At 34.3% G+C, this 19,892-nt stretch overlaps 9 protein-coding genes across 9 annotated transcripts; 4 read left to right on the top strand and 5 right to left on the bottom strand.

The window, feature by feature from the left end:
* Window positions 1-58: 58 nt before the first annotated feature.
* EPL1 (Epl1p) lies at window positions 59-3,085 on the bottom strand (the record flags this gene model as incomplete). Its single annotated transcript, XM_015611015.1, has 1 exon — window positions 59-3,085. The coding sequence occupies one exon, from the start codon at window positions 3,083-3,085 to the stop codon at window positions 59-61; it is 3,027 nt and encodes a 1,008-aa protein (XP_015468145.1).
* A 1,099-nt stretch (window positions 3,086-4,184) lies between these two features.
* On the top strand, window positions 4,185-6,983 carry AC631_02184 (uncharacterized protein; the record flags this gene model as incomplete). The annotated part of the gene is made up of 1 exon (XM_015611014.1): window positions 4,185-6,983. The coding sequence occupies one exon, from the start codon at window positions 4,185-4,187 to the stop codon at window positions 6,981-6,983; it is 2,799 nt and encodes a 932-aa protein (XP_015468144.1).
* An 84-nt stretch (window positions 6,984-7,067) lies between these two features.
* Window positions 7,068-8,573, bottom strand: MKC1 (mitogen-activated serine/threonine-protein kinase; the record flags this gene model as incomplete). Its single annotated transcript, XM_015611013.1, has 1 exon — window positions 7,068-8,573. One exon carries the CDS (start codon window positions 8,571-8,573, stop codon window positions 7,068-7,070), a length of 1,506 nt encoding a protein of 501 aa, XP_015468143.1.
* A 1,884-nt stretch (window positions 8,574-10,457) lies between these two features.
* Window positions 10,458-12,662, top strand: REP1 (Rep1p; the record flags this gene model as incomplete). Its single annotated transcript, XM_015611012.1, has 1 exon — window positions 10,458-12,662. One exon carries the CDS (start codon window positions 10,458-10,460, stop codon window positions 12,660-12,662), a length of 2,205 nt encoding a protein of 734 aa, XP_015468142.1.
* Window positions 12,663-12,829: 167 nt separating this feature from the next.
* POT1 (acetyl-CoA C-acyltransferase) lies at window positions 12,830-14,074 on the bottom strand (the record flags this gene model as incomplete). The annotated part of the gene is made up of 1 exon (XM_015611011.1): window positions 12,830-14,074. One exon carries the CDS (start codon window positions 14,072-14,074, stop codon window positions 12,830-12,832), a length of 1,245 nt encoding a protein of 414 aa, XP_015468141.1.
* Window positions 14,075-14,795: 721 nt separating this feature from the next.
* On the bottom strand, window positions 14,796-15,368 carry AC631_02180 (uncharacterized protein; the record flags this gene model as incomplete). Its single annotated transcript, XM_015611010.1, has 1 exon — window positions 14,796-15,368. The coding sequence occupies one exon, from the start codon at window positions 15,366-15,368 to the stop codon at window positions 14,796-14,798; it is 573 nt and encodes a 190-aa protein (XP_015468140.1).
* Window positions 15,369-15,502: 134 nt separating this feature from the next.
* On the bottom strand, window positions 15,503-16,819 carry AC631_02179 (uncharacterized protein; the record flags this gene model as incomplete). The annotated part of the gene is made up of 1 exon (XM_015611009.1): window positions 15,503-16,819. The coding sequence occupies one exon, from the start codon at window positions 16,817-16,819 to the stop codon at window positions 15,503-15,505; it is 1,317 nt and encodes a 438-aa protein (XP_015468139.1).
* A 93-nt stretch (window positions 16,820-16,912) lies between these two features.
* On the top strand, window positions 16,913-17,938 carry AC631_02178 (pseudouridine synthase; the record flags this gene model as incomplete). The annotated part of the gene is made up of 1 exon (XM_015611008.1): window positions 16,913-17,938. The coding sequence occupies one exon, from the start codon at window positions 16,913-16,915 to the stop codon at window positions 17,936-17,938; it is 1,026 nt and encodes a 341-aa protein (XP_015468138.1).
* Window positions 17,939-18,140: 202 nt separating this feature from the next.
* On the top strand, window positions 18,141-19,760 carry AC631_02177 (uncharacterized protein; the record flags this gene model as incomplete). The annotated part of the gene is made up of 1 exon (XM_015611007.1): window positions 18,141-19,760. The coding sequence occupies one exon, from the start codon at window positions 18,141-18,143 to the stop codon at window positions 19,758-19,760; it is 1,620 nt and encodes a 539-aa protein (XP_015468137.1).
* Between the last annotated feature and the right edge of the window lie 132 nt (window positions 19,761-19,892).

Raw genomic sequence — 19,892 nt, 5'->3', positions numbered from 1 at the left:
AGAGAATCAGACTAATTATTTCTAATCGATATGTAGTAACTCATCAAGAGTTGTTCACTCATTTGCGATTAGGTAAAGATCCAATTTTGTTACTGTTCGTAAACTTCGGGCCCTTTAAATTCGACAGAGGAATATTACTACCATGTTTATTGTACATTTTAGAAGTCTGTAATTGATTAGCAGTATGGGTTGGAGATTGTGACTGAGGTTGAGATATCGGCGGGAATTTGTTAGCATTTTGTTGCTGGGAATAACCTTGAGTCTGTGAAGCAAGCAATGGAGAATTTGTGTTAGATCGGTGCAGACTTTGAGTCGGTAATTTTGGATTCATAGAGCCTCCTGACATACTCGGCCTTGGCTGACTTGAAGTTGAGATTTGACTACCATTGGAGTTAGTTCCACCCTGTCTGGAATTTTGTACATTAATTTGACCTTGATCAATTTGGCTTGAAATGCTTGGATTTGAATTATTATTCGATCCTAATGATGCACTACTCGATCCAGAGTTTTGTCCCGATTGCTGTTTATTATTTCTCTGTTGCTGTTGTAACGTTCTCATTCTTGCTTGCTGTACTAGAGCCTGTTGCCGTTGATGAACAGACTCTCTCAATAAATCATAAGATTTCGACAAAAGCATTGAACCAAATCTTATTGATTGAGTGTCATCACTTATACAATTTAATCTAGACGGATCTAAACTGAACGGACTTTGCAACCCTTTACTATATTCAGTCAAGTCATCATCAAACTGCCAACGTGAATCTAATCTCTTAATTGAATCAACTCTACTGTCGTAGACATTTGGTACATTATCCCTTTTGACTATTTCAGAATCAATATCCATTTGGTCGCATTCTTCATTATCATTTTCATCATCGAATTTTAAGAAGTCATCAATTACATCATTTGGTCTCTTCATTAAACCTCTTCTATCAACAAAGTTTCTATTAAACCTACCAACTCTTTTTCTCAATCTGAAAATTGGATCTGAAATTTTAGTTTTATCTCTATTCATTTCCTGATGCTGGCGTTGTTGTTGACCATAACCGTTGTTATAAGCACTGAAATTATTGTTTTCTATGTTTGATAATAATTGAGCAATGTAACTTACCGAGTTAAATTGACTATTATCAATACGATCTTGAAGCAAAGCCAGTAAATGAGGAAATGGCTTCGAGGGAATCAATTCACCATTTGAACCTCTAAAAGTTTTAGTTCCAGGAAGTGGTTTCTTTCCTTCTTCCAATAAATTTTTCAATTTTTCACTTATATAATTAGTGGTATTAATTTCATGAAATCTAGTTGCAGCAATAGAAGAATATGGAATATGCTTGAGTTCATTATTCTTGAATTTATTATTTGTTGCAATATTAAAAAATGGCTGGTATGGATCATCAGTTACATTAATAAAACCTTTATCTTGTTCTTTTCTTTTGCGTAATTTTTCCAATACGGCCCTCTTGATAGTTTCATTTTTCTCCTTCAACACCAACGAAACCGTAACCAATCCCATATCTGGGATTTTAGAAGGTGGCAATTTAACATATGGTTGAGAAGAAGAAGTAGCTTCTTGTTGATGGTGAACTTGCCCATTAGCCAATCTATCTTTATGGATAGCATTTGAACCGATAGTGGCCGAACCTGGTATCGATGCTACAGAGCCTTCACGAGAAGAGTCAAACCTAGATCTTTTATCACGTTTAATTCTCGATGATTCCTTGTCTTCGTCTTCTTCTTTAACTTTAATAACCTTCTTTCTCTTGTGTGGATAGAAAAGATAATCATCACCTTTCACACCAACGACCCTTTTCAAATTCTTAGCGTCACTACGCAATTTAAAGATTGCATGATCTGTTTCCCAAGTTTCTAATTTGATTAATTCTCTCCGACAAACCGACATTACCAAATCTCTTGCTCTGTGCATTGATTTTTGTAAAAGTCTTATTCTTTCTGCACCTAATGTATCTGCTCTCCTAGTTTTACGTGCTTGACGGAATTCACGACGACGGAAGCAAATATATGGATCATTATCATTATCTTTTTCATTGGCACTTGGGTCTTCAAATTTAAGGGTCGGGTGTATTTGCTTACCTTTACGGTCAATCTTTCTGCCTTTCCAATGCTCATATATTGGTTCACCAAATAATTCTAACAATTTTGGAATTGGTCTCACATTATTAGTTGAAGTTTGATCTAATGGTGACTTATCGAACAATGTAACAAATGGCTCGAAAGATAATTCTTTGGATAACTTTTCTTTTAATGTCGTGGTAGAAATATATTTCAAATTTGATCCCAATTGAACGTATGGTTTATCTTTGTTTGAATTATTAAATTCTTCTATAATATATGCTGATAATTCTTTGAAAGATAAAATATTCGAAGGATCCATGGATAGAAAGGGCTGCTTTTCTTCAATTATCTTTTCGAGCTTATCACATACAATTTCAAATTCAACTTCTGAACACTTACGAGTGTTATCGCTTTCTTTGTTGGCATTGTCCAGTTTCTCCGTTTTTACTTTTGGTGATTTAATTTTTGGGTATTCTTTCCAAAGCTTGCCTTTCAAAAATTCTTCATCTATTTCATCCATATTAAATTCAACGCCTACGGTGTCTTCAACAGTAGCACTAAATTTTATATATGTTTCTGGCTCTCTAAATGAATTATCATTATAGTATTTATGTGCATCAGTCCATATTCTAGAAGCATCAGGTGTTGGGATATAAACCAGAGCATCTGCCTTTTTGTCACCATCATCTTTCTTCTGATCGCCATCCTCATTCTGGGATCCTAAAAGTACTTTCTGCGCTGCATTAATGACTTGTTGCAAATGAACTTCATCTTCTTCATTTTTATCCACACCAGTCTCTATCGCATGTATGTCTCTTTGTTGCTGGCCGGCATTCAGATTTAAATGATGAACCTGTGATGGTTCTAATTCATTAGATGCATTTAGTGTTGGTAAATCGCTTTGTTTATATATTGTCAACGGTTGTTTCACAGAAATCTTTCGTTGTCGAAATCTTGCTCCCGAATTCGACTGCTTCGAACCACCAGTGCCTTTTGAAGGATGTATTGCCATATTAATTAATTGATTGGGTTATGTGGTTGTTTGTATTGTAATTTGGTATAAAACCTTCCTTAACTATGGGTGTGCGGATGTTCCGTGGCTCGTCGGAAATTTTTTCGACAATCTCTCCCCTAACACAACAAATTCTAATCAACACAACAATGGCAATAGGAAATCAAATATATCCGCACTATGGGTGTGTGCTATGTGTTATATACAAGTCCAAGTATGTTGAGACTAAATGGACTGGTTAAATCGATTGATTATCAGGTATTTAACCGTTGGAGATATTAAGTAAATCCTATGTATAAGGGGGTTATTGAGCTAGCTTCGCCGTTTTTTCTTGTTGTCGGATTCTTCGTCGCGCAAAAATTATGCGCTCCGCGAGTCACGTGACGCAGCACATATAGAAGTCTACTAATGAGCTTCATATACTTTGTCAGGGGAAGATGTTTCTTCGAATGCTGTAAGAGAAGGGTCTATCGTTCAGAGCAGTTCAAAGTGTTTAAAGATTCATGCTTCATCAACAAATATAGGGAAAAATATTTTGCACTTGACCATTTCACCGTCCAGCGGCTGAAAAGTATAATATTCTGTTTTCAGCAATTTTCTTCAAGAATACACAATCTTGCATCTATATGTCTTTTCCTTACTTGAAGTATAACAATCTGTTTCCAACAAAAAAAAAAATGATTGAGTGTACTTCGGATATAACCTTTTCAAATGCCCAGAGTAGATTCTCTATTGTAAATCCTATAATTAATATTCTTAGTTCTAATTTTCAATACCAATCAGATACGATGGCAATTTTCACCATCGTAAGTCTTGTAATTCATCTTTAGTGTTGGCTAGTCTTCAAGCAGAGGAAAGAAACTGATTTTATTACTCGCCGCCTGATGGAGCGGAATCTAGAGTAGATAATCTCGTACATACAGGAAATACAATGTGTCTATTTCTTATGTAAATTTGTCCGAAGCTTATATCAGAATTCCCCAACTAATTTAATGCTTCCTATATACATCTAAATTTTATAGGATTTGTCGGTGTAGGATCCATACTTTTGAACCAAGAAGTATAACATTATAAAGGATAGAAAGGTGATGGTCGAGTAATGACGCTGACAAATGTACAACTACTGCAATTACCTTCTGCTAATGGTTTTTTAAATTCGGTATGCCCTGGCATATCATATTTAGATTATAATGTTCATTATAGCCTCGAGGAGGATCTTAACAAATTACCCCAACATGGGCTGCTTGAGCTAGATTGGCCATTGACAGGAAGCCATTCTACAACAACTAATAAGGCGGTTTTGTCTCCTACGTATCTTCATATTTCGAGACCTCCGTTGAACAGTGTACCCGGTTCCAATGAGTCAACTACATACGTTTCGTTGCCGTATCATATAACTAACTTTTTTGAAAAGATTGTAAAAACTAAAGAGGCTGCTAAATCTAAGGATGGAGGTATGCATATTGGAGCTAATGTGAATCCATTAGTACATGATCCGTTCAAATTGATTCATTTGAATCCTGGTTGCCTTTCTACCATTATTGATCTCGCTAATATGAAGAATGCAAATAATAATAATAATAATTTTTCGAACAAGAACCCCTTCAATAAGTTTACAAGTAACTTCAATAAGTTACTAAAGATTACAAATTCGAATACTAATGCGAACGACAATAACGGTAATACCTATAACTTGCTATCATTCTTGCCAGATAATAAATCGAACACCAGCGGACATATAATAGAAAGAATAATGGAGTACGATAATGAATCATATTTGAATGAATTAACCTCTCTGACAACATCCAAATTATTAATTTCGTCCCACATCAATGTTCTAAATGTCATAGGTATAGATGATCATTCAAATTATAAACACACGCATGATATTCTCTCCGATAAGCCTAGTTTACCTTATAATGAGGAGTCTTTACAAGAAGGAGCTCAATATCCTAAGGTTATTGAAAATCCTTTGTTGCGAATTCAATTTAGGCAGAATTTAATTATAACAAGTATGGTGGCATTCAGGAGTTTAGCTGATCATCCGATTGTCATTCTTGGTTTTGGAAGTGGCGAAATTATCATGATAAATTTATCTCTATTGACGTATCAGGTATTTGATGACTTGAGCTCAAACCCTACAATGACTGATTCTGCATCTATTAATTCATATTCATATTCGAACAGTCCAAGCCAGGCTTCGGTAACCAGTTTATCTATAATCTCAAATAACGTTTACGAGTTTTTAATATTTGCGGGATATTCCAATGGCGAAGTTGCTATCATAGATCCATATTCCAAATCAAATGATGATAAGTCTAGACTTCGGTATTCGAAGCGTATTGTGGGGAAAGACGACCATGTTACGTATTTTAAGAAATTCGATTTGAGTCCATTCACAACCACCAAAGAAGAGTTAGAAGAATACCCTAATTATCTTGTTGGGCATATGAAGATTAGCCATAAATCTATCACCTCGATAACATCGACCTTGCCCTGTAATACAAATAATAATCATAATCAGTCTAACCCCATGATAGTAGCATTTGCTTCGGATGATGGTTTAGTACGATTTATTGACCTTGTTTCGACGTATAAAATGAACTATGGAGATACAAGCAATCCGTTGAACAACTCTTTAATTTGCGATATGGTTTCCAACTACTTCCATAATCAGATCACAGATATTCAATATTCGCCTGATTTTAAATTTTTCTGTGTTGTTGGTAAAGGAGATCTAATTGAAATTTTTAAAATGACTTATTACAATATCAATGGATTCTTAACAAAATATTCTAATAATCACCATTCAAATAATGCTAATCCGACTGGAACTTCAACCTATGGAGGTATTTCTGGACGAAGATCTAGAAGTGGAACAATTAATAGTGCAAACTCGGGTAGTGGAGCGAATATTACTGTCAACAATCAATTTTTATTACCAACATCTACAATCCCCCCAAACACGTTTGAGCATATGAAGTTCGATGAATCGTTTCATAATCTAAGCAATTCAAATATAAATATGGAACTGACTTATCCACTTATGGTGAAGGACATAAAGATTGTTAGCAGATTCAAAGGACACACCAATACGGTTCATAAAATCAAATTCGTTAGAAATGAAGTGAATATAGAGAATTCAGAACCATCCGTGTCTAGTAGTCCCGTCTATAAATTAATAAGCTGTGGATACGATGGACAAATAATAATTTGGGAATTTGACTACAAGGCACTTCCAAAGGTCAAGAGACAACATCACTCAGTAAGTAAACATAAGAGAAGACATTCTATTCAGACTTCACCACCACCCTTTCAGCTGCAATTTAAATCTAAGCCAGTTCCCACACATCAGAGTAATATATCTTCCAACAGGATTTCTGCATCAATGTCTATGAAGACGAGCCAAAACTATCATGCACGAAATATATCCTTAACACAACCAGATGATAGTATGTCACCATCAATGTCTATGGCATCATTTCAATTTAATAACTTAAATGCACCATGGAATAATACAGGTAGTGGCACAATGACAAATATGACATCTCTTTTAAATGGCCGTAACAACAGCCGAGAAGTGTCGCAAGAGAATTTGACTGATAATATTCAAGTAATTGTTGCATTATATAAATCTCTTTATGACTTGAGATTGAAAAGACATTATACTAAATTGGTATTACAGGATCAATCCACTTCTAAAGCAAAGAAAAAGTATTCAACAATATTGCATCCAATTATAAGCGATAAGCTTGTACCTTCCATCGAAGTACCCTTGCTAGTGATTGATTTGTCTCATTGGATCAAAGATGGGAAATTAGAGGGTTTTTATGTGGATAAATTGAATTTCTGGTGTTTTGGTAAAAATGGAGACATATTTAGGTACAAGATTAAATAAATTTATGTAGGGTTAATTTACAATTTTAGTTTGATATATTGTTCTCTATACTAACTCATGCAAAAGTCCATAATAAGGCTATTTTTAAATGTTATTGAACATTCCAGCACCATCTAAACCAAAACCTAATTCTTCTTCCAATCTAAATAAATCAGTATGGTTGTCATTACCATCTGTTGGAGACAAGTCCTTACTGTTATGCGAAAATGTAAATTCATCAAGCTCTTGAGGCTTTGGAATAGATTGATAATATTGCAAGTCGTTTTCATTATTTATTTTTGAAGTGTTTGTATTAACTCCTGTCTCTGGGTTTGAGTTGGAGTTGGAGTTAGAATTGGTACTTAACATTTCATTAAATTGTTGCTGATCTAATGGAGTTGATAAATCCATTGAATTATTTTCTTGTTGCTCTTTCTGTTGCTGCTGTATTTGCATTTGTAATTGAATTTGCTGTTGTTCTTGCAAGGGTTTTCTGACAAACTCTCTAAAATTCTTGACTTCATCAATTATAAGATTTTTCATTGACTTCATATCATCGACTGTTTCAAACGATTTAAAATCAAATTTTATTTGACACTCTGGCTCATCCTGTGGATCATGCCAAACGGAGAGATATGGATGGTTTAAAGCTTCTTCAACTGTGATTCTTTCGTATGGATCTAAAGTGAGCATTTTCTCCAATAAATCCAAAGCCAACGGATTTGCAGTCGGAAACAATTCAGAATAATGAACTTTTCTCATAAATGGTAAAGATCTTACATAATTCTGAGCTCTAACAGATCCAATTTTAGTTAAAGTAGACTCTTTTGGAGTTCCTAATATAAGCAAAATCTGATTCAATTGATCAACATAATCCTTACCTCTGAAGATTGGTTTACCTCCCAACAACTCTGCTAATATACACCCAACTGACCAGATATCGATTGCTTTGGTATAATTTGTAAAACTCAACATGATTTCAGGTGCTCTATACCATCTAGTTGCAACATATTCAGTCATAAACCCAACATTCTGTTCTGGGAATTCCAGAAATCCCCTTGCTAACCCAAAATCACAAATCTTCAATTCACAATCAGCGTTTACTAGTAAGTTTCCGGGTTTTAAATCACGGTGCAAGACATCTGCACTATGGATATACTTTAATCCACATAAAGTTTGGTAGATGAATGATTGGTAATGAGAATCAGTCAAAGGTTGTCCTGATCTAATAATTTGATGCATGTCACATTCCATTAATTCTTCGTAAAGATATATCTCGTTAAATTCTCCAGTAATTGGATCACGAATTATATCTAAATCATATAGACATGTAATATTCTTATGACCTCTGAAGAATTGTAGCAATTTCAATTCTCTTAAAGATCTCTTGCACAATATCTTCTTGCTGAAAATATTAGTGATCTTCTTGATAGCTACATAGCTGCCATCTTCATTATTTGATCCATCATCATACTTGGCGGAACAAACGATCCCATAAGCCCCATGACCTAATTCTTTCACTATTTTAAATCTTCTGTCAATAATAAAATCTTGGTTATAGACTTTATTTACAACACGTCCAGAATACATAGGGTCTGTGTCTTGTGGCATTTTTTTAAATATATATGAAAAGTAGCTCGAAAATGTTGATTTGAATGACACCAATTCTCAATTGAATGATTTATTAGAATATCTGGATTAAATAAGTAATTCTTCACCGATGTTTTTTAAAAATAGAATCAATGTACTAAAGTTTTGTCTTCGTAGAATTTCAAATCACAATAGATAATTTTAAAGCCGTATGCTTCTTTTTGTTAGATGAAGAATGATTTGTCCCTATAATAAGCAACATCGAAATTCACTCTATTTTTAGAAATTATATACAGAACCACCACATCACTGATGTGCAAGAAAACAATAATTCATACAACTCAAGAACTGAGCTATTCCAACTATGATGAATAATAGAATAAAAATCATAATGCTAAGCCAGCTTCTCCTGTATTCAACAGCCAGTAACTATTGATTTTGGATGTATAGTAAATTCTGAATTCTGAATATTTTACAACCACCGGACTGTGACTACTTATTCTATATCGTAAATTAGTGAATGAATAATACTATGATGCATGTACAATCGTAAAGGTTATATCAGTTTATTCTTATAAATAATTATTATTTACATTAAAAGTTTAAAGTAAATTCATATTCTCATTAGCCAGCTATAAAAAAAATAAGAGGTTATTATACCACAAATTCTTTTCTATTAGCCATTGCTCTAAGACGGTAAACTCACCTTTCAGAGACGCTCTTCTATCCCCGAAACCTGATGAATTTTCTTGTTATTGAACGTTTTAAAAGGAATAATCAACAATCAGTGATTTGCTGCTAAATCTGTAGTCATCTTCAAAGTACATAAGATATTAATAATTATTTCTAACAGTTCGTTTCCTCGGACAACCTCCGTTGGATTATTAGGGTTATTAAAGACCAATAATTTTGCTTATCTCTCTACAATTAATTTCGATAATCTTTCTATGTCTAGTCTATAACGTTCGTCAAACTTCAATGGAAATTGGTTGCATGGCCACTTGAAAATACATTGATCACACTTGATGATTGTTAATAACTCGGATCAACTACAATTACATGGTCTCCAGAATTCATTATGTAAAATAACACTAATAGCTCCATTGGTTATAACTAAGTTTGTCGGTTCTACTGGACTCAATCTTTCACCGCTCTAGACAACATTATAAATCTTAGAAATGGCATGCTTCAATTTTTCTGACCCACAAATATGTCCATAGTTAGTTTCATGTCCCCAATTGTAGAAGATAATTACTGATGTGCACCTATAGCATCCTTAGGAATTACTAAATCTGCCAATTCCTTAATCCATAACGACTCAACACATGCTTCACCCATGTTATAATTCATATTAGTCTCATATTTATCCATAAACTGTTCAACATCAAAATCTTCTTATAAAACCATTCTCAATTGGTTTCTTTTATCAATATATATGTGTATTCAATCTCTTACTTAATTATATCTGGTGCTTTTACGCCTTTTTTTTTATCCCGTTTTTAAGCTATTTACTCCGCTTGAATTTTCCGTATTATAGGACTACGGAAAAAATAGAAAAATACAATAGAAATGGTCCGAACTCACCTCAAGAATTCTCGTACCTAAAACTCTCATAATGGTTTACTCCGATGGCAATCTATATTACTATTAGTTCAAGAGAGAATATTGAATAGTGTATTTGCATCAATATAAACGTGTGCAATTTACCCCATACTATCCTTACTATCAGTCAAAACCGGATTTGGTTATGTCGTCATACAAATCCCGAACTTAATACAGGAAAGATATAAACGGCGATACAGTATATGACATCCTGTATATAAAATGGTGCCCTTTATGAAAATCGTTGGATGTGTAGATATTAACATATATCCAAGTATCAATTACCTATATTAAAGCCAAGCAATGGAAGATCGATCAACAGAGAAAGATCAATATGATGATCTTGCTTCTTTATTTTTGCCTGATATTTTGCATCCCATACCAACTGAAAATGTCAGCGTCAAACAGGAAGAGCTCGAGCATAATACTGATATAGGCAATTTATTACGGGAACAAAACGAGAGCACCAAGAGAAATGATAATAACGAGAACTTTAGTAATTTCATGAGTAACAATAACTTTATAAACGGCATTGGATCCTTGTCTCAAGGAGAGAATATTGCATCGAACGCTATAATGAACCAAAGTGGTCATATAAACCATTACGCCAATTTTGTTCCAATAGAAGCTGCTGCTTCTATTCAGCAGCTGCACCACCAGCTGCACCGTATGTATGCGCCAATTAACCACCAATATCAACAACTATATCCAAGTTCGCATACTCAACCCCAAAACTCGGGAAATGCCATGAGAATGGGTTCACCTACTGCAGATTTGAATTGGTTTACCAATCCACCAAATGGCCTCGAAACATTTCCTATGGATAATAAACACATGCAGATTATTGATGGAAATTTTAGAGATTTTGAATCATTTAATAGCCCAAATCCATATTCGAACCAATCAAGTTTACCATCGTCCTTTCCTACTATGGATAAGACTGCCGTGTTGTCTAGTAACGAAACAAATGATGAATCGTCTACCGTGAGACAAAAAGAAGTTAAAGATAAGACCAAGAAGAGGGCAAAAAAGTCTAAAGCTACATCATCACCTGAAGTGCGGATTGACTACAAAGCACATAAATTAACTAGGTTACTTGATTTGAAAGAACAGGAAAATGCTTCCGATAATGATTTCAAGATTGTAGATAAAGATAATAATGAGATTAAAGTGCAATTCCAAAGCTATTTGACCGGGAGATTTTTTACAAATGATACGGATAATAACAATTACATTATTTCCAAATTAGAAAACGCTGAAAACGGAGAAAAAGAAAATTCTAAAATATCATGGGATCCTAATATCAAAATGGATCCTAAGGTTATATCTTGTTACAGAAGAAATTACATTCAAATATCTATGAACTTGAATTTATCCGGTTTCTCAAAAGATGATCAAGAAAATAATAAAGTTTTGAAGCTCCAAACCAATGAATATGGATACTCAATCACGCGGGTTATTAAATGGTTTAAGGTTGAAATACTTGCTAATACCAATGTTTCGGAAATTAGAAATATTCCTATTATAATCTATGATGATAACAAAGAAAGAGACAAGGAAAGACCTAAAGATGAAGTTGATTCTGATGAGACCAATGATTTCGTAAATCCAATCTCCATTGATAAAGCTCAGTCAACTATTACTTTAAATGAATCAGTTATCAAAAATTCTGAAATAGATAATTACTATACAATTAAAAAGCTACAATTCAAAAGCGCGACGCCAAATAATGGTAACTTAACATTCCAAAATTATTATCATCTAAAAATAAAGGTCAGTGCAATAGTAGCCGATTTATACTATGATGATTACATTGATGAAGATTATTCCAGCAACACGTTCAATGAGAGAAACGAAGTTAATTTATTTGAGTTGGTAAGTGAACCGATTATTGTCAGAGGAAGAAACCCATCATTTTATGCCGATCGAAAAGACATCTTGATTAAGGGCAGGTCAATTAATTCAAGAGAAAGTTTCATTAATGCTGGTCAAGAAACGAAAACAGAAAATGAAGAGGCAGCTTCAACTGCAGCAAATGAAGATATAGCTGATACTGAAGAAGGCGTAGAGAAATTTTGTGAAGACGAAGAAGACGACGAAGACGAAGAGACGGAAAATGAAGCATCGTCTAGTAAGAGGGTCAAAAGTAATTCTCCCTCAAAATTGCAACCTTATAACAATCAACAGGATCAGTCTGTTCCTCCTTTGTTATATAGTGCTACGTCTTCTTCTTCAATAAACTTAAAATCTATGTTAGAAAATTCTACATCTAAGGTAAATTTGATTCCACTAAACAAATCGAGCAGCCGATATAAATATTTTCCTATTTCCAACGTATATTATTTGCCTCCAATTAATGCTGTTTATTTCCCACATAGGGCCCACCAACAAATGAACAAAGAATATGCTGCTGCTAATTCCAAATCGCCTTCTATAGAAAATGATGATGCAAGCAATATGGTGAATAGTCCCCAGAAACGCAAAAATTCAAATGTGTATTTTAGATAATTGTATAATATGTATATTTAACGTTTAAGCTTAGCGAGAATGTATCCGACTTTTAGAAGATGTACTCTACAGTAGGCACCACGGTCTATAATTATTTCATAAATTCTTTTTCACCTATACAGAACCAATAAATAAAGCCTATAAAATCATAAATGGGAATCATTAACTTATTCCCTGACAAGAACAGAAGCAGCACCCATACCAGAACCAATACACATGGAAGTAAGACCGATTTCACCCTTCTTTAATAATCTTAAAATAGTGGCGTATTGTCTAGTACCTGTACCACCCAATGGATGACCAATAGAGATGGCACCACCGTTAATGTTTAATTTTTCTTCTGGAACTTTACAGACTTGAGCTGAGTATAAACATTGAGCAGCGAAAGCTTCGTTGATTTCAAAAACATCAATGTCATCAACAGTTAAACCAGTTTTCTTTAAGACTTCTGGGATGGCAACAGATGGACCGACCCCCATAATTTCTGGTGGACAACCAACAGTAGAACATAAGACGAACTTACCTTCGATTGGATAACCCTTTTGTTCAGCGACAGATCTTCTCATTAATAAGACAGCGGAAGCACCGTCGGAAACTTGGGATGAATTACCAGCGTGTGTAGTACCATCACTCTTGAAAGCAGGTCTAATCTTACCTAATGATTCAGCAGTAACACCTTCTCTTGGACATTCATCGGTGTCAATGATAGCATTCTTGTAGGTAACATCTCCTTCATCTTCATCTCCTTCAGCAATGGCAGTTTGTATTGGTAAAATTTCATCCTTGAAAGCACCACTTTTGACAGCCTTACTTGCCTTTGCGTATGACTTAGCAGCGAATTCATCTTGCACAGATCTTGGAATGTTGTATTTAGCAGCAACGTTTTCGTTGGTGATACCCATAGGAATCATACATTTTTCCATTTCTGGGTCTTCAGCTAAGTTTGCATCGACCTTAGAAATAGCTTGTGGACCCCAGTTGGCGGACATCGATTCGACACCTGCAGCTAAACCACAGTCGATTTCACCACACTTGATCTTATTGGAAATATCAGAAATGGCCATCAAACCAGAAGAACAGAATCTGTTCACCGCAATAAAACCAGCGGTGTATGGAATACCAGCAGAGAGGCAAGCACCACGATGTTCAGTGGCACCTGCACCTTGGTTCAAAACATTACCACACGCAACATCTTCAATCAACTTTGGGTCAACTTTGGTCTTCTTGATGAATTCAACTAAGAAGTTTCTTAAAATATAATCAGATCTAACATCCTTGAATCCACCCTTAAGACCCTTAGTAACAGCGGTTCTGTAAGCTGCGACGATAACAACATCGTCTGGGTTCTTTTCAAGTAAAGCTTGTTTAGAGGTTGGTTTTAATTGTCCAGCAAGTTGGTTTAATCTTTCCATTTTAAATTAATTTAGTTGATATATGTATTTTCTTAATGAAACTAATAACTAATGAAAAATACTTTAATGGCATATAAAACCAATTTATATGTAATGGGTTTTTGTCACAGGACGTGGAAAATGCCTCCGCATTTTCTAAGGACCCGAGGCCACAAATATAACCGAGGATGGACTCCGGTTATCAATCGCATTTTCCTTTAGAGTGGAGAATGTACAAAGTAGACTGGAGAGTGGCCAAAAAGTATAGCTCGGTTTGAATAACCGTAAGCACTTATTACTGCATCTTTATAGTATGTCGGAACACATCGATAGATGAATCTAAGATGTTCCAGCAAACGCGATATGTATGTTTTTCGGGCTTACATGTTACAAGGATATACTTGGTTGAGTACAATGTATATTGCTAATGGTCCTCAGCATACTTATCTTGACAAGATATATCTTGTCAGAATAAGGCATTACTGCCATAAAGTATTTTACGTAGCGGCGTATTTTTTCATCGGTTATAGTTCCGATTACTCTGTAGGGACATGGTCAAACTCAAACGCAAACTCGATTGTTGGATAAATATACCTCACACTCGGTGATGTTAGGTATGTCTATACGGGTGGGCTATTACTTGGTGCACCATTAATCGGCTGCCAGCCGCGTAAGACGGGATCTAGGTAATCACTTCCGAAGAGTGTGATGGGGGGTAGGATTATAATGTGGTAGTAGAAAACTACTCTTCTCGCTCGAAGGAAAAGATCCCGATAAACGGTTCGACCTTGTCAGGTCTTCCGTCAGGACACTTCCCTCTAAAAACTAGAGCAGGGACTTCGTTTTGGTGAGACAGTTCTTCATCCAAACCACTTTTTCCTTCACTCGAGTTCGAGTTATCAAGCGGGCTTTTTAACGACGAAGGGTACGAATTATCACCACTTGTGGCTGTAGGTGACATGCTTATGCTAGGATTATGGTCTCCTTTTAAGCTTCCTTCTCTATCTTGATTATTTCCGCCTTCTTTACTATTATTGCGTTTTGGAAGAGTGAAAATTTTGGTAAAATCAATTCTAAGCATCCCATCATCGTCTACAACAACATAGAGTTTGTATTTTTGATCAATTAAGTCCTGACAGTCGTTGTAGTGTATCAATCCTTTCGTTGAGCCCGTGATTAATCCCATAGTAGACCCAATTCCCATGATATTAGACCCTTTTACTTTAATATATAAACCTGATAAGCCAAATGGTGAGCAATGTATTTCTAAATCACACTCATTAGCGTACTGGAATTCAAGTTCTTCTGTATCCATGTTGTATGTATTTATCCTAAGGTATTTAATAACTATCTTGTTATACTCGTATATCTATATGAAAAATTAGATTCTTGCGTTTTGTTTATACGCTCGGAATATTATATTGTATATATATACACACTAAATGTACTTCACAATAAAAGCTCTGCGGTGCTATTAAATTCTTTTTCATTCAAACAGAACACACCTAAATAATTACCAAACCAATTAATAACAAATGTTAAGTTAACATCCCTAAATTTGTAGGCTCCAAAATTGCGGACTACGTTTTGTTCCGTCAATTTAATAGTTTGTAAGTCCTTAATATCACCATGTTTTGCAAGTAAATGTTCACTAAAGTTGGTGGGTATAGTAATGGTAAGTTTAGATTCTGGGTAATTAAAAGGAATATTCAAAAAGATCTCTAAACTGCCGTGTAAATTCCATATCTCTGGTGGAACTGGTTTTAAAGGATTATCGGTATGTTCAGCATGCACTGGTAAGATTATTTTATATTTCGTGGTTGGATTCTTTTTCAATAACTTCACATTTGGTCCCAATTTGTTGATCATTTCGCCTATCAATTGATTTCTCTGATCCGAAATGACTGGAGATGGTGACGGAGATGGAGATATGGACTTTGGAGTAGGTACAGGTGAGCTGGATGGGGTATCTAACATATGCATCTGAGGAGTTGTTTTTTTCTTCAGCTTAACAAATTTTATTGTATCTCTCTTCTTTTGTTTTAAGAAGAGTTCTAAATATTTATCAAGGGTTTGCAATTGGGATAACAACCCCTTACCGCTGACTAGTTCTATTTCTTCGTCAGTCTCGTTGTTCATAGCTATCTCCACAATCCTCTTGTACCCTAACTCGATGTTAACAGCAAAACCTTTAGGTATTTCATCATTCAAAATGTAAATCGATGGTTTTGACTCTTTATTATATGGATATGTATATGGTATGCATAAGCTTAGTTTCAAAGATTCTAAATCGAATGGAAAGTCGGGATCTGACGGCTTTATGACGAATGAAAAGTAAATTGGTTTATTTGGTTGATTCGTGAATATTCTAGTTATATAGCTCTTGAGTACGTCATTTTGTATCTTATTTTTTGCTTGCTTTTGCTTCTTTTCTTTACTTTGATTGGTCTCCTCTGCATGTATTATACTCTTCTGTTCCTCTTCTTTTTCCTTTTTTTCCTCTTGCTTAAGAATATTTGTCACCGGGATACCATTAATAGTAACAGGTTTGAATTTTCTAATTAACTTAAATATTTCAAGTACCTTGTAATCACTATTTATATCTCTTGGCTTGGAAGTTTTCTTGTTTGTCTTCTTTTCTGCTATTGCCGATGATTTGGATTTACTTGGTCTATGTCTGCCATTATTCCTTGACGTTCTATTACTCGACCTAGTCTTAGCTTTATCCTTTTTGTCGCCTTGAGATAAACTCGTACCTTCTGACATTTTGAGATGAACAATTAATAAAAAATATGTCAATATTCGACTATTTAAAAAATTAGAGAAAATTATACAGATCAAAATTTTTCGATTGCAGTCATGAAACCTACATTTTTAAAATGTTTGCAAGCCATAGATAAGGGTCATATTTATAGAAATATTAGCATAATTGATATACACTCTAGATATTTGATCATAAATAAGCCTTCAGGTATCCAATGCAATGGAACAAAAAATCATTCAAACTATCTACTTCCTCAGTTATATAAACAGCTAAAGACACATTTTTCTGCAAACAACCCCAACTATAAATTGAATCCAGACCAATATAAAATAGTTCACCGATTAGATAAATATGTCAGTGGAGGGTTAATTATTGCTCGAGGAAAGAATGCAGATGCTTTCAGGAAATCATTTTCCAAGCAAAACTCCAATTTATCAGTTAAACGTAAATATATTGGGTTGATTCCTATTCCTAGTGATCTTAGCTTCAAGCAATACTTACATGGACTTTCAAATCTTAGGATTGGTTATGAAACTGAAGCTGAATATTTGAATATTCCTGAGAAAACTATCAAAAACGAAGAAAAAGGACTCATTTTCAAAGATGATCTACTAGCGGAAGGTATCATAAACTTCAACATTACTGCACTACCAAAAGACGATAGAAAGAATAAGAACAATGGAGATTTAATGAATTATAATGCTCTAACCAAATTCAAAATCTTGCATTCTTTCTTTCACGAACCTACGACTGAACAGATATCAAAATTTCCCAAGTTGTACAAGAATAAGACTATATACCCCATAATAATAGAGTTAGAAACTGGAAGAAAAAACCAAATAAGAGATCATATTTTACAAGCTTTCAAGATACCACTATTGAACGACGAAAAATTTAATGATTTCAAAATGGTTCAGCGTTCTAGTAACTCCAATATCAATAGCGAGGTATACGCTAGTAATCAGATTGGCTTGCACTCAGCCTATATAAGCATTCTGAAAACTTCCTTTTCAAATGAATATATAATACCAATTCCGGAAGTTGATAAACTTCTCTGGAAAGGCTTCCTCAATGGGAATTCATTTATAGATGCTATCGACCATGAACTTCGAAACTTTTAGTCCGTATAAGTACAAATTCTACATATCTTTTGGCATTACGTATTATAGCAAATTGCTCTATCTCGGGAGTGCTTTAAAAACTCCGAAACTCTGGCAGAGGAGATTTCATTTATCGTCACGTGAATCACTCTTATCATTTAATCACGTCTCCTTCTACAATTAATAAATTGTATCATTCTCTTAGAATATAATGTTAATCAGTATGTCTAGCATAAGAAAGATGGACAAAAATAATAGTAAATATGATTCTGAGGTGAGGCAGTCAATTACCTCCTCGTCTTTAAAAAAAGTATTGAATTCCCACCTGTCAATATATAATGCTTTGACTAATCCAGATTTAGACGTTTCTCCTCAGCTTAATAGTGATACCGGCGGCAAGGGACTTCCAGAAATGAGTGAACAGTTCTCTATAACATCATGGCAATCCATAGGTAATGAATCGTTTAATGATTTGAAGAATTCGAAGGAAAAGGTGTCGTCGTCTATTTTGTCTAGCGTTTCGGATGAAGAAGATAAGGAGAAGGAATCTGCAGTCATAGTGCCTTACCCCACAAGAAATAAAGTAATGGTATTTGAAACAGATGAAGAAGATGAAGATATTGATGAGGATAGGACGCTAAGTCCGAAGATGCACTTGTTTAACATGGGAGATAACCCGAATTCGTTTATAATGCCCAAACTCACAGTTTCAGATAATATATCAAACGCTTCTCATTGCATATTTCAAATAAGTGTGTTGAGCTCTCCAAGTGAAAACCATACTGAAACGTATCAACTAATTAAATATCTTGAAAAGGAATTCAGTAGCCATTTAATTAAATTCAATCATTTTATAGTTAATCCAAAGCTCCTGTTATTTGACGAGAAAATAATCAGAGAGTCTAACTTAGTTTTTGTGATTAATGATGGATCATCAATATTCGTTAATTACCTATGCCGAATTTTTGGAGTTGCTGATGGGATAGACTCGGTTAGTTTAGATCATTTACCTAAACTAACAATTATTAACATGCTTACTGTGAATTACTTTATTAATTTATTCGACTTATTGAATAATTTGCGACCTTATCAAATATGGAAAACATCATCATTAAAACAAGATAACTTGTTAAAGAATCTAAAAACTTTGATTGAAATCGAATTCAGCCCATTGAGGGAAGAATACTTTAATAAAACACTTACTACTAGGGATAAGAACTTAAGTTTAACTATAAATAATAAGTTTATGTATTCCAGTTTAGTTCCAAGCAAAAAGCCTGATTATAAATCTATTGAAAGAAGTTTCAAATCCGAGCTTCAAGTGAGTACTAATATTGATAATATTGATCCTTTGCAATTATCGTCAAGCTTTTCAAGTTTAAAAGTATTCAATTCAATTATCAAAAAATTGTTTGCATTTAATGCAAGTTGTGCTTCAAACGAAAATTCCAGCAACTACAATAAGCTATGGTTGATTTGTAGTTTTACTATTGGCATAGGTATGGGTGTAGGAATTGCAAATGGTGCGGCAGCGATTCTAAATTTTTATTTCTACAACAATTACTTGACATCAGGATTAAATTCACCTCAGTTTCTTGATTCCAAACAACTAGCTGATGGCACGGATTTCACAAGCACACAAATCAGCAATTCGATAGTAGATTTCTCTAATAATTTAATGGATTCATTAGGAAAATATGCTATTGATTTGAAAAATTTAATGTGTTTCAATGAAATCTCTGAGTTGCCCAGTAGCTTGAGGTTAGCAAGTTCGACTGTGATTGATTATTTTAAAGGCGGTTTAGAGAAACTTACTGGTTTCTTTTTGTACAGTAATCATTGATCAATTCAATTCTATTTAATTAAATTTGGCTAATATATGCTGCTTTGGGTTTATATATATATATGTATGGGTATTGGTTTTAATATATGCAGATTAAAATGATAATAAAGTGAGACAAACAAAAAATCTTTC

The sequence above is a fragment of the Debaryomyces fabryi genome (genome assembly GCF_001447935.2).
Source record: "Debaryomyces fabryi strain CBS 789 chromosome Unknown contig00036, whole genome shotgun sequence".
Taxonomy (NCBI): Eukaryota; Fungi; Ascomycota; class Pichiomycetes; order Serinales; family Debaryomycetaceae; genus Debaryomyces; species Debaryomyces fabryi.
This window is presented reverse-complemented; position numbering and strand designations above follow the sequence as displayed.